The following is a 14,533-nucleotide window of genomic DNA, read 5'->3' as shown; positions in this document are numbered from 1 at the left end:
CTCTTAAGCATAGATAGAAGTCTCCTCGTCTCTGCATCTAAATCAGCCCTGCAGCTGCAGCAGTCAAGAAACGGAGATCAAACAGCTGCCTAAACCACACACACACACACACACACACACACACACACACACACACACACACACACACACACACAGTGCAATACAAGAAGCACTGAGCAGTGGTGCAGTTTCTGCTCAGTAGAACGAGCTAAAGCTAACAGCACAACGTTCCTCTGCTTCTCCGTCCTCCATTTTCCTTAAACTGACTGCAGCTGTTAAAAARAAGCTGCAGAACTCAAACCTGCAGCTTCTTTTCTAAATACGTTTTCACTTTAAAGACCAATTGATCTTTGAAGAAATGCATCTACTCCACCACCTTTCATGCTAGTTTCAGACTATCATCTCTTAGACGAACCATAAATATAATGTTTATTATGTTATATTCTGATCACCCACAATTAATGGTTAGGACTTAGGGTATGCATTATGAATGATTCTCAGCTACTACCACAGCAGTTTTTAGCTCAGTGTCTATAAAATTAGCAGAGTTATAGTCATTTTTATGGAGTTTTTTTTTTAAGGTCAGCGGGGCCGTGGCAGCCATCTTGAATTGGGTTGGCTCCAAAAGTGCATCTCTTGTAAAATGTAAAATCTTTCTATCTTTTCTAAAAGTTTGACAAAAAATACACACATTGGTTCATGAGATATTTTGCTAAAAGACAGAGTTTATTCTAATAAATAATAGTAAAGTTGTGAACACAGATGATGTGTGATTAATTAATGCTCAGAGTGTAAATTGGGGATCACTATCAGCTTCTAACAAAGCAAGTTTTGGCTCAATAGCTTTCAAATCTACTCGAGTTGTAGCCATTTTTGTATTTAATTTTAATTTGCTGTAGCGGCCATCTTGAATCTAGACTCGTAGACATTTATCCACACATTACTTTCTGAAAGTTTTATTATTTTATTGCTCGTAATAGAAACAAATGAACACAGATCTCTTTTCCTGCAGCAGTTGAGAAATAACTGTTTATTTTTAAACCCCTTTTTTAAAGAAAATGTTAAATTTACCAAWAGAGTAATGTCAGCTTTGCTACAGATTCAGTCTTTGTAAGAGTTTTCCCAACACCTGGTGTGTGTTATGTTATCCCAGTGAAAAGGCTCTGCTGGTGAACAAATTCGAGCTGAGCATCCGGACCGAGGCCACGCAGGGCCTGCTGCTGTGGAGCGGGAAAGGCGTGGAGCGCTCCGACTACATCGCCCTGGCCATCGTGGACGGCCACGTCCAGATGACGTACGACCTGGGCTCCAAGCCCGTGGTGCTGCGCTCCTCGGTGCGTGTCGACACCAACCGCTGGATACGCATCAAAGCCAGCAGGTAAGCAGGGGGGCTGACAGGTAGCTGGGGATCAGCGCCTGAAAAGCTTTTACAGTTAAAGAAGGATTAGACTTAATCCATATTGTCTTTGTGTCGCTGCAAACGGTGCGATATCCCGCACGAATCCCCCCGGCTGCACGGTGATCCTGAGCCCTCAGCTGATGACTCTGATTAGTTTCAGATTRAGGTTATTTTTACGCCCGGTCACGCGTGCATTATGCAACACATGCTTACAGTCATAAAAGAAACAGGCTTAGACGTGGGAATAAATGTTTGGAGAGAAAGAACACAGCGTAGCATTCCAAAATGTTTGGCATGTTATGGAAAATGTAGGCAGAGTAGGAATTCATAGAATTACAGGAAAAGAAAAGTCCACCCACTTTCAGTTTTAGAGTTTTACGTTTCAGGACATAATGACAATGAACTGGTCTTTACATGTTTTTTTTAATTACTGCTCGTAAAAAAATTGCCATAATATCAGTAGTTACTCTGTCTCTAAAGTTAAATATTGTAAGCATGATTTATGACTGGATGCCAACTCCTACCTACGCTTTTTTTTTTTACCTACGTGAAGAAATTTATAGTTATTACAGCCTAGTACTGATGTTAGAAGCACAACACTAGATTATTAGGGTTTCTTTTTATAATGTTTGATCTATTATGTGTTAATTGATATAGAGTAGTTACATGTCTGAATCATAAACAACACATAAGTGAACCGTTATGATAACATAAGGTTGAGATTTTTGAATGAATGCCTGTGATTCAGCCGTAGGTCAGTAGGGGGCGAACTCATGCATTGAAGAATCATGTATAAAAAGATGCACTTCCTGGCTTTTGGCCAGTGTGGTTTTCCTTGTCAGCCCGGTGACAATTGAACCTCACTCGGTTCCAGAATTCTGGTGTTGTATGATTTTATTCCGTCCACAAATCATTTTATTTAACCATGGTGTTTTCATCTTGACTTCAGTCGTATTGAACACGTATTTTTCTTACATACGGAAACAGCCGAAGTRACTGAAAATAGTTCGACAATAGCAACGTCCGTGGAAACACTGCTCAGGATGAAGAAGTTAAACTTGTTAAAGCGTACAGATAAAATGTGGGTTAGGTTGAAACTGTAAAGGCTAAAAACTGTTTTTTATAAGCTACATGKGTTTGAATGAATTTGCCTTCATGCTGCTCCACTGTTCTGCTCAATCAGCTGTGTTTTGTCTTGATATATTTTGCACAAAAGTAAGATTTCTTGTTTGATAGATTATTTCTTTAACAATGCTCACACGTCAATCCCTTTGGATGTTTGCTTGTGTAATGAGCCTCAAAAATCTGTAATTTTCGCAAAAAAACTCTAATGGGCAATAATGACACCACCACCCYTTATTTCTAGCAGCACAGCTGTTTGGAAGATGGAAGGTTTGGTATTTATTGTTTGTTAGTTTTTTATGTTTACAGGCTGTAGACCTGTTAAATAAATTTGAAGCAGAGTTTTAGAAAAAAAACATAAAAATCTGTGAGATTGCTCTATACGTCCGTATACCTGCAAAATGAGGGAAAATGCGTGTCAGTTACGGAAATCCGTACAACTTGACATGTAAGAATGCTTCTTGACACCTGATTGGAGGCGACTGTGGGTACCAGAAGCWCAAAACAAATGTTAAAATAAACTGTTTGACAGAGRAGKTTTGGCAAATTTTTCCTGTGCGCAACCCACATCCTCAGCTCTACTGCTCATCCCACAAATGCATGTTCCTTACAAATGTGGCACCATTTAAAAGGGAAATTAACAGGCTTTCCAACAGTGTAAGCTTTATTACCAAGAAGCATTGTTACAGCAAAGAAAAAAATCTACCAAACACAAATTTACTTCATTTTTGTACTAAGTTTAATTGTCTTTCTTGATCTTTACTTTTATATTTAGCAGTTGATTCCCTCTTATATTTCGCACTCCGAGTTTTCCTAATTTCACCAATTATCTCAGAAATAGAGAAAATAAAACAAACCCTGCAAACAAGAAAAAAAAAACTCTTGTTTTATTTATTCCTGCTTCGGTTATTTTACTCAAATCTTGATTAAATATATTTGTTTTTTCACATTTTAGTGCCAAGCATGAAATTGCTTTTTATTCTTTTGTGTTCTGTCAGTTGGCTGTCAGGCCTTTGTTGTATTATGTTGCTSTTATTTTACAAATGTGTTTTCATTTATTTTTGTAAATACTTATTTTTTTTATTTCTTTATTTGCACTGAAACATTCTGTAGCTCAAGAAAAATAAATTTAAAAAATAATGCTGCCCATGGGGACAATGAAATAAATTTGATTTTGAAAGGAAATTGAAATAAACAAGACAAAMACAAATAAAAGGTAGGTGTTGTGAATGACTCAGTTATGATCACAATATTTATTAAACTGACTGAGTTATAGCTTGAATCAGTTGTATGATTATGATTATTAAAATGTATTTAATAGTTCTTGAGATTTTCAGGTAAAAACATCCTTTTGTTTGTTTATAATTAAATCAAAGTGTAGTTTGTGTTGATGTACATTTATATACATGATTAATGCATGGGACACAATCATACCGGCCCGAGCAGATTCCTACATTCATAATAGATGGATAATCACACTGGAAGTGGGAGAACACAAAGCATGTGATACTTTTTTGTCGCGCGCTGATACCACATTAATTGATTTCTTCATTAGAAACAAATTAACAGGCTGAGCATTGAAAGGAAGCCATTTACCACCTTCTCCTGTTCTCTGCTTTATCGCTGCCGAACATTTGTTTTCAGCATTGCTGTGAATGGACCCGTGGTGGATAATTAGATTGGTTTTTATCATTTAAGGCAAGAACAATTGATCCCCAAAAGGCCGCCGCTTCCATTTTAAACAGGGATTTGGTCAAATTTCATCCTGGGCTTACAGAGATAACACACGAGATGCTGAAAGATTGTATGTTTTGGGTGTTGATTAAACCGCGCCGACGTGGCATTCCGCTCACATCGTCGCATAATTTTTTTCCTCGGCGCGTGTGGCTCGCTTTAAACGAGATCTGTTAGCGAGTTCAGATTTGCAACGTCTTCAGAATTCCTCGGCGAGTGGCAGCGAGAGGCCRTCGAAATGAATGAAGCATCTGTTCGCTGAACGCCGCTTGGCAGAAAACCCCACTTCTGCACGCAGGAAGTGGCGCGACAGAGTTTTCATGTTTCAGATTAAAAGTAGCTGTTTTGGGKTTTTTTTCTCTCTCTCTCTCTCTGACTGCAACTGTCCCTTTCTCTCCTCCTCAGAGCGCTCCGGGACGGCTCTCTGCAGGTTGGCAACGAGGCTGCTGTAACAGGGTCGTCACCGTTAGCAGCCACTCAGCTGGACACAGATGGAGCACTCTGGTTAGGTACGTGTCCACAAATGCGTTTCAGAAATAAGATTTCGACCTGAGAATGGGCCTGAAAATGCCCTTTATGGAGCTGAAGGAATGCTGTGAAGAAAACTAGAAAAACATACATGATGGGGCAGGTTGGGTTTGGATAATTTTTTCTCTTACTAAATAAAAAAATTATTTAAAAATATCATTTTGTATTTATTCAGGTTATCTTTCTCTTGTATTAAAGGAGACATTGTTTTAAATCATTCATTTTGGGTCTAGATAAAGTGTTACTGCAATGTTTTGGTCTGAATTCCTCATTGTATCTCCACAAGCCCCGCCCCTTTTCTGAGTTGTGTCTCAGATCAACTCATTTTGAGGCTGTCTCTTTAAATCCAGCCAAGGCGCTTCATGCTCCGCCCCCCTCCAGCTTCCAGACCAGTTCATTCTAACTGGATAGAAGGGTTAATGAAAATCCAAGGTAACATTCAGGACAATCATCAGGTTTACGACAATATAGCTGCGCAGAAAGGTTTTATTTACAAGTGAATTAAAAGATGTCAACAAGGGAAGACTTGTCCATCCAGCCTCACATGTTGGGGCCAGAACTTATTTAGCAGTTCCAACGTAAATACTGTGATGTAATAGTTCAAAAAAATGTCACAGAAAATCAAGAAAACTGAACGGGTTGAAAAATATGACCCAAACAGATTATAAAAATAAACTCAATTCAACTTTTCTGCACTCTTAGAGACACTAAGTACTAGGGGTGTAAGAAAATATCGATACACTGAAATATCGCGATATTTCATTTCCCGATACTGTATCGATATTCTAAAGCCCTGTATCGATTTTTTCATTAAGGTTTAAAATGTCAACTTTCCTGCCAGCCGTTCATTTTTGTGTTGTAGTTCAGCCTCTGACCACTAGTTTGCAGCAGTGAGCCAGCCATTTGGCTCCTCTACCTATTGAGCGCCAGAGAGTAAGAGAGTATTAGCATTGTGAGTAAACATTAGCTTTTCTTTTTTTTTCAGTAAGAGGTTTTGATTTAATAGAATTTTTGGACAAAAAAATCGCAATATATCACAATATATTGCCTTGCTTACAGTATCGCAATATATCGGGATATATCGTATCGTGACCCCTCTGTTATGATATGTATCGTATTGCCAAATTCTTGCCAATACACAGCCCTACTAAGTACACAACAAAATGCCTTCAACGGTTAAAATAGTAGATTTTGCATGATAACCCTTTAACATTGGCTTTTTTGATCTGAAATATTTAGATGCGATCAAAAAAAAGCAAAAATCATTTTAACGGTGGCAGATATTTTTCCACAGCTCTTTAACATTCTRCGTTTTCATCCTAAGCGTTATTAGAATGCTGCCAAATACGAGTGATAAACTCAGAGGTGCTGCAAACGATAATAAAGTCTGTAGTAGTGAAAACTGATTCCAGTGGGAGAAAAATAAATAAATAAATAAATAAGTAAGTAAAGGTTCTTTTCTGATCCCGAGATGAGAAATGAAAGGCTATCAAAGCCACCGAAAAGTTTTCTGCTTTTCTGCATTGACAATGACCAAACTGCCTGTTATCTGCCGGGAGTTTATTTGAGTCTGAACCTGGTTTTGAAGAATTGCTTTTTGAAAGAACTTACAAGGCCAGACAGGAACGAACACTGAGAAAATAACACTGAAGATTGCGGAGAGGTATAAAGTCTTGAGGGTTTTATTTTTTTTCTATAAATGCAAAGTGCACAACGGAAAAGAGGCGGCTTTAAGAGGAGAAGCAAGCTGAGTGACATTTAAGGAAGTGGCCTCATTCGGAGGTGCGCTCAGGTACACGTAGCCATCCACACACAGGGAGGCAGCGCAGTGGAACAGGTGCTGAACGAGCCCCGCAGCAAGAATATATAATCCTCACGCGGCCCTCCTATCGCGAGCCCTTCTTTTTAAATCCCCCTTTTCAGCGCTCATCATTAATTCATCTGTAACTTGCATGAAATTAGCCCCGTCGACTCTTGATTCGGAGGCACACAATCCGATTAATGGGGGCAGGGACGGGGGGATGTAACGAGCTGGAAAGGGAGATGAACTCGCGGCTCAACATAACGGGGGACGAGGGGGAGGTGAGGTAATCTGAGGTGAAACGGCAGCCAGGTGAAACCTCACAAGCCTCTCAGGGGATCCTGAAGRAAAGACGTTTGATGCTGAGTTAGCAGGAAGGAAACTAAAGACAACTCTGCTGGATTAGCGCTGGGACTGAAATCACTCCCAGTAATTAATAAGGATAAAAGAAATGTAGAAATTTTTTTTTTTTTTTGTTTGGGTTGTTGAAGTGACATCCATCAAATACAAATACAAAAAGTCAAAGAAAACATCTTGAGATTCAAGAAACTTGACATAATGCACGATTTTACCCATTTTGTCACATACAGCAGGTAAAATAAGTATTGAACACGTCACCATTTTTCTCAGTAAATATATTACTAGAGGTGCTAATGACATGAAATTTTCACCAGATGTTGGTAACAACCCAAGTGATCCATACATACAAAGAAATCAAACCATAAATGTCCAGAAATGAAGTTATTTGTAATAATGTGGAATGACACAGGGAAAAAGTATTGAACACACTTACTGAAATTTATCTAATACTTTGTACAAAAGCCTTTGTTGTCAATGACAGCTTCAAGACRCCTCCTGTATGGAGAAACTAGTGGCATGCATTGCTCAGGTGTGATTTTGGCCCATTCTTCCACACAAACAGTCTTCAAATCTTGAAGGTTTCATGGAGCAGTTCTTGAGATGTTTTGACACGCCGACAAAAAAAATAAAAATAAAATTATTGCAGACCTTCATCACCTCTCTTCATCTGTAGCACATTTTGAACACTTCCTGCACTTTAACACTGCGTCAGGTTGAAGACGGAGCGTCTCTCTCTCGTCTAATCTTTCTGTAGACTCCATCTCTCTTTGATTGTGATGATTGGAGGAATAAAGCGTCAGCCTGTCATGTCCATCAGCTGCCGCCGTCATGTTGTCTGGAACAGCCTGACGAAACCAAGCAGCTGCTTTTGATTGTTTTTACGAAAATTTCAGGGAGTTTTTCAGCTTTAATTTGTTCTGAAATCCAAACCCTCGTCCTGCTGTTTGATCTTGAAAGCTGAGTTTCACACATAAAACCAGCTACTAATCACGCAGAATTTTTTTTCTGCCGGTGATGGAAGCCAAACGTCTTTCATACCAGAGTTGGAAACTAAAATCATCAATAGCCGTTTTGATCAAATCTTACATTCTGCACGATCTCATGCGATGAGACCATAACTTGTATAATCTCTTATTATCTGTTTAGTCGAAGTTTTCAGCGTTTCATGTCTCTAATCTCATTCTGTGCCGTCTTCGATGCGTTAATCCCTGCGTCTGTCTCCCCCCCACCCCTTTCCCCTCCTCAGGTGGTCTGGAGGAGCTGGCAGCGGCCCGCCGGTTGCCCAAGGCCTACAGCACCGGCTTTGTGGGCTGCATCAAGGACGTGGTGGTGGACGGCGTGGACGTCCACCTGGTGGAGGACGCCTTAAACAGCCCGAAAATCTTACACTGTTCCGCCTCCATGTAAAGCAGGCAGAGACAAACTAAAACGTTGCGAGACCGAAAAAAAACAAACAACCCACCACCGAAACAAGAAACCCTCCCCGCTCCCGCCATAAACCATGTCTCCTGCTGTAATTATTTTCTATTTTTGTATACTTTTCTTTGTTTTTATATGGAAAAATATATATATGTTCTAATTTTGGTTAATTATTTTGCTCTTTTTTGTCCTTTTTTTTTAAATCCGCCTCTACATTTACAGTACATTTATGGCCCTTTTGTTTAAAGATAAAKCTATTTGTGGAGAAGAATTTGTACWTTTTCATTTAAAAGCATCACCTTCCCTTTTTGTTTCGCTCATGAGTTGAACGCGGCGGACCTCGCTAATCATCTCTGGTTGTTGCCTCGTCTTGGTGCCATACCTACATTCCCCACAAAGCATGGCCTCTAAATGTAAAGACATACATTCCCCCCCACCCCCCCACCATGAAAGCCGGGACACTGCGTGTTTGCAGTTCTTCGAAAAACGCAAGCCAGCCGGCATAAACTTTCAAGAAACCCACTATATTTTCCTAATGAGACTTTTCAAATATCAGTCAAGCTGCTACAGTGAGTAAGTGCACTGTCAAAACCACTCGATCAACCCCACATCTCACAGCTTCTAAATTAAAAACAAACAAAAAGAACAGAAAGGAAAAAAAACTCTCTCCAGTCGGTCCCATCAGAGGCTTTAGTTTTGAAAGATGACTCACTAACACTGCAACCTGACGTGACGGAGAGAAGAGCTCTGCTTTCCACAACGACTCTCATATCATTAGTCATCAGTCCAGAAATGAATCATAGATACTCATAAATGTTATAAATATAGACTATATAAATAATACCTAAGACTGTGAATATGTAAGATGAGTTCTGTTGTTTTTTGATTTTTGTTTTTTTGGTTTTTTTCCGGAGCTATTCTGTTCTACAATCAGCAGATGAACTGATGTTGACCACTATAAATGCATGCACTTCTGCAGTGTTGGTTTCAAATCTGGTTCTTGGTTTTATTTTCATTTAGTTCCCCCAAAAATGTTTTTCTTTTTCTATTTTTATTTCCTCCTTATTCCTGAAAGTACAGATTTTAAGAAATATGTTATAGGATTGTTGTTGTGTTTTTTTTTCCCCCCGCAGCATTCTTTGCTTTGGTTTCTTTTTGTGCTGCATTTTTTTCTCGGGAGCAGATAGTTTTTAGAGCTGTTACCGTTTCTGACCTTAAGGAGGTGCTGAAAGCAAAGACTGAAGAACTGAAAGGACAGACAGAGAGGAAGCGAGGGGAGAGCTACTACACTTGGGGACGTCCTGCCCAACAACAACAACAACAACCACAATCAGTTTGTCGACACAGAAGACAAAAACAAAAAAAAAAGACTTTAATTCTTTTTATTTTATTTTTTTAATCTTAAAGGAACATTCCTGGAGGAACACTTTTTGTTTTTCGGCTGTAGAATGAGAAACAGAATGATGATGAGAAAGAGAGAGTGGTGTGTTCTTGTGACTTTTTGAAGCCATAACAGCCACAAAAACTGAGAAAAAGATCACAATAAACCCGACGGTCCTTGCGAGTTAACACAGCAGTGCATGGGTTTGTGTAACAAGTGCAGATTCTGTAACTTTCCACGGACTGTTGCAACGCGACGTCKTTGCTGAGCGCAATAAACTGAGACGACGCCCGTTTTGATATGAGAACCTTGGCAATATAATAAGAAAAATCATGCCTGTTCGTGGCTGAGTATCAAATGGTCTTGTACTTTTTTTTATTAGTATTCATAAATTCTTAATTATGTTTCCCTCCTTAAATCATAGTTTTTTTTTGTTTTTGTTTTGTACAGCCCTGCGATTTTAAAGTGTAAATTTAGCAAATGTGTGATCTGTGGAGGTTTCTGTTTTTAGTAATATACACTGGAGTCACGTCTGACTTGTCTGTTCACCCATAAAATGATATTCTTCTGTACATGAGGGGGGAATTTACCTTAAAGCTATAATTATGTGTGTATTCAAGCTCCAGACTGGGAAACTCTTTCTGGTGTCCTAAGATGCTTTTAAATTCACTCTTAGTTTTGATTTTTTTAAACAAACTATTTTTTTATATATTCAACCAAGCTGGGTTGTAATTGGACACAGCAGCACGTGGCTTTGTTGGAAACTGAATTGCCTTAAACACCTGTTCACCTGAGCAGGTCATAAAGACGTCATCCATGTAACCGTTTCCTTACTTTAGCCGGTGTATTAGCCTCATCCCAATAATGTAAAAAAAAAAAACAAATGAGTAATACATAAAAATAACAATATTAGTAATAATCCCCAKACGTAAGGGAGAAGAAAAATAGAAAGCATTCCGGAGGGCTTCTACAAAGGTCCCTTTTGGATTTTCACAAAAAAAAGAATAAGAAAAAAATCTATTTACTGTTTTTAAATTTGTTTTTGTTTCTTATTTATGTCTACATGTGGATAATCCTCCATGTCTGACCTCTGTAAACTACTRTCTGACTGCACAGACCTCGTCAAAGGGCCAGTGCGCCGAGTAAAGAGTGGCATGACCTGAACATTACTAACTTTATGACCTTTGTCTTGTGTTCCTACCACCATGAAATAAAACGTCAACCAAATGGAGCTCGTTGTCTTCATTCTGAGTCGCTTTGCTTTTTAACGCTATGTTTGACCCGTCACATCAAACCAAGGGTCAAGTCCAGTTTGGTCAAAATGACCCCAGCGAATTTTCAGATTCCCGCTGGGTCATCCTGAGCGGTTCCAGAAATATGAYTTGATTTGTCTTGTTAATCACAATAATACATTGATTTTTGGATTAAATCCAATGTTTAGGTTCTTCTAATGAGGAATTTTTTGTGTCATTTTGTGGAGGAAACCTCAAACAATTGTTGGACATTAAGATTTAGCTGGAAAGAAAAAAGGGCATTTTACTCATGTTTTTTTCTAGCTATATTGCTCAAAAAGTGCTTTAAAATATTCATGATTATATTCCACTGAAACAACCCATAGATAAGGTATTTATTCATTATATTTTAACCAAAACACTGGCTGCCTATTTCTCCACCACTTTGGGACTTAAAAGGKGTGTGTTGTTGCAAAAAATACTGAATTTTTTATCATGTTATGTCACATATTTAGGAACTTAACAGTTTGTGGAACAAATGAGATTTTTAATCTTTTAGTAAAACGAGGCAAAGAGTAKCGTCACCCCGAGGGAATGGTCATGTGCAGCTGTCTGAACACTTGCTGCTACAAAGCTCCGCCTGTTTGCACAAAGCTCCTCCCTGGAGCTCAGTCTGCAGCAGAGCTCCCACGCCACAGAGCACCCCTCCCCTGAAGTATTGTTTGAAGACGTGCTGAAGWGGGAGTGTCTGAAACGGTAGGAGGTTCTTAAAGAGACAGAGACCAATTTCAAGGTGGTTAGATGGACTATGATGCAAATTCATTTATTTTTGATATATAMAGCATTTTCATAACTGATGGGGACAGTTATTTGATTGCAGTGTAGAATTGAACTATGCACCTGGAAAATACATAATCCCCCACCACCACCACCCTTTAATCCTTGATTCAATGTGATGGATCATGTGTCCAGAAGGAGATGGAGGTRGATGGAAGAGGCAGACTTGAGATGGAGACCCCCCAGAGAGTGAACAGCTGAAAGAAGAAGAAAACGTCCAGGTTTACTCATCTGCATGTGCATCAACAACGTCTAATTCTACGTGCAAATCAATTAAACAGCATTTTCAGCTGCAGCTGTGTTTTTACTGTTTCCCCTCACCTGCAGCGGTCCGATGGGACCTGAAACCCCAGAACTGAACAGACACATTATCCTCGAATCCCCAAAACAGTTTGAAGCGTTTTATTTTTATTTTATTAAGCCAAAGGTTTAATGAGATGAATTTATTTGAAGTTAATGACAGAGAAGGACACCGCACTCGTCGTGGGCTCTGTTAATTAAAGCTCCATAAAAATGTCTGGATGAAAGAGCTCTGTCCGGTGAGAGTTTCAGTGGTGCGAACTTCATTTTCATGTTAATAAGTCAAAGTTGTTTGATTAAAGAGCTACCCAGGAATGGAACAGTAAAAAAAAGAAAGTTTTTTTGATTTGTTGTAAACAGAAAACTAAATAAGAAAAGAGAGCTTTTTGTGTGACTCAAAGGAACCATGATAACTGGTTTCTGGAGACAACAAAATTACTGAACTTGTCACCAAAACAAGAGAACGCACTAGAAACTGGTTCAACTCTTGTCAAAGCTCTTCAAACTGTTACGTTCCCGTTTTAGAAAATATTTGTGCCGTTTGCTCAAARGTCAGAGTTATGAAGTTTGCTGCAAAACTCGGCTGTTCTATGAATAAAAATCCTTTAAACCTCATCTGAGACAAGCACCTCTCACACATAGTGAGTTTTTAAATATTATTTTGCTTRTAAATTTTACAATTACACATAAACTTGAATTATTTACTTCCTTGTGAAAGGTATTTTCTATCAGACTTGCATCATTCCTGATAAAACCTCTTTGTTTGCCTTTCCACGTTTTTTTTTTTTATCATTTCTAAACAGGCAGATTTTAAAAGCTGAAAAGGTCAAAGGTCACAGCCTAACAGAGGGCACCATCTCAGGGTAGTTGGACATCCTGATTTTCTTTTTCCTGGGGGAAACTATAGGCTTTGTGTTATTTTGAGTTTATTTATCTTTCTCAGACTCAACAGGACATCAGTCTGCATGTTTCAGTCCAGGAACTGATTCTGTCTTTTTACACCACAAGAAACAAACGATCCAGTTCCTTTAATAACTGGATTTTACTTGTCTGTTTTTTTTTAATTAGTCTGGAGACAAAACCACTGCCCACATAAAACATATTTGAGTAATATAATCACAGTTTTATTNTTTTTTATCATTTCAAAATAAGAAAAACAATACTTTTAAAGAAAAGGGCTTATTTATATTTTTTACAATTTTGCTCATTTTTGCCAAAAATAATAATTAAAATAACTCCTTTAAAAGACTTTAGAAAAACAACAGTGTCAGTTTTATATAACAGGTACAGCAAAGAAAAGTTTTGCAGTATCTTTTTGATGAACAAACAAAACAAATGCAAAGTACCTTGTTCAATAAGTCACAATAACAGTTTTCTAATTATGTCACACTCCTTTTAAGGACTGTGAGTGTTGCCAGTTTGTGATTCAAGTTTCTCACATCCCTGTTGGTTTGTACTGCCAAACACAATCAATGGGAACATTTTAGCTGCTAATCAAACACAAATCACACACTCAGTTTTTAAATCCATTTGATCCCTGAAGCACAACGTATTTTGGCAGAAAAAGCAAAAAAATAAAAAAAATAAATAAAAATAATCTGCTGGAGAGAAAATCCGCAGAGAGGAGAAATTCCCTTTCTGTAACCTGGCTGTTTGTTTGTGGGCTGCAGCTGCTGCTCACCGAGTCTAACAGTGGGAAAGTAAATCCATATATGTGAAGCCTGTGGGCTCACAGACAATTGCATAAGCTCAAGCATCACCGAGTAGATTAACCTACACTGATAACCACAGGCTGTTGACGTCAGTGCTGCTCAATGCTTACAGCCTGCACCACCAACACGCAGCTCTTCACATTTGAGAGGTTGCCCCGTTCCGATTGTGCAACACAGGAGGAAGTATAGATCAGTTCTATCTCCTGAGGTTGAGTGTTATGGCTGCCGAGGTTTTAGTCGTGTTGCGTAATTGGCAATTCCACTGGAATAAATGTTTTTGCTTTTGGCTGCTCCCTTCTACAGTGTTTGCAAAACAATTTGGCAATCGTTATACACCAGATGGCCTTCCTGGAAACCTGGGCTCGAACCCGTAGCCCCAGAACTATGAGACTGCGACACTGACCACTGAGCTACCAGCACCTCAAATAAAAATACATGTTATTTTAGCTTGCAGAATTAATTTTATTCATTATATATTTCAGTTTTACTCAAATAACCTTTATATTAAATAATTTTATAATTAAGCCTTATATGCTGGGCATTATTTGGTTTCTGCACATTTAAAACAGTAAACTATAAAATTTGTAGTTCTATTTCATCTACTGCCTAAAATCTTTACAAAACTCAAGAATTTAAGCAAAAATCACATACATACATACATACATACATACATACATACATACATACATACATACATACATACATACA

General features: G+C 38.5%; 1 protein-coding gene across 1 annotated transcript in view; it reads left to right on the top strand.

Moving 5' to 3' along the window:
- Positions 1–10,975, top strand: part of agrn (agrin) — a gene marked incomplete at its 5' end in the record, with an annotated part of 134,040 nt that extends 123,065 nt beyond the window's left edge. Inside the window, 3 exon segments of the mRNA XM_014010337.1 lie at positions 1,154–1,378; positions 4,661–4,764; positions 8,191–10,975. Coding sequence (XP_013865791.1) covers positions 1,154–1,378; positions 4,661–4,764; positions 8,191–8,351 — 490 coding nt within the window.
- Between the last annotated feature and the right edge of the window lie 3,558 nt (positions 10,976–14,533).

This window comes from Austrofundulus limnaeus, unplaced genomic scaffold (genome assembly GCF_001266775.1).
Source record: "Austrofundulus limnaeus strain Quisiro unplaced genomic scaffold, Austrofundulus_limnaeus-1.0 Scaffold68, whole genome shotgun sequence".
Classification (NCBI taxonomy): Eukaryota; Metazoa; Chordata; class Actinopteri; order Cyprinodontiformes; family Rivulidae; genus Austrofundulus; species Austrofundulus limnaeus.
This window is presented reverse-complemented; position numbering and strand designations above follow the sequence as displayed.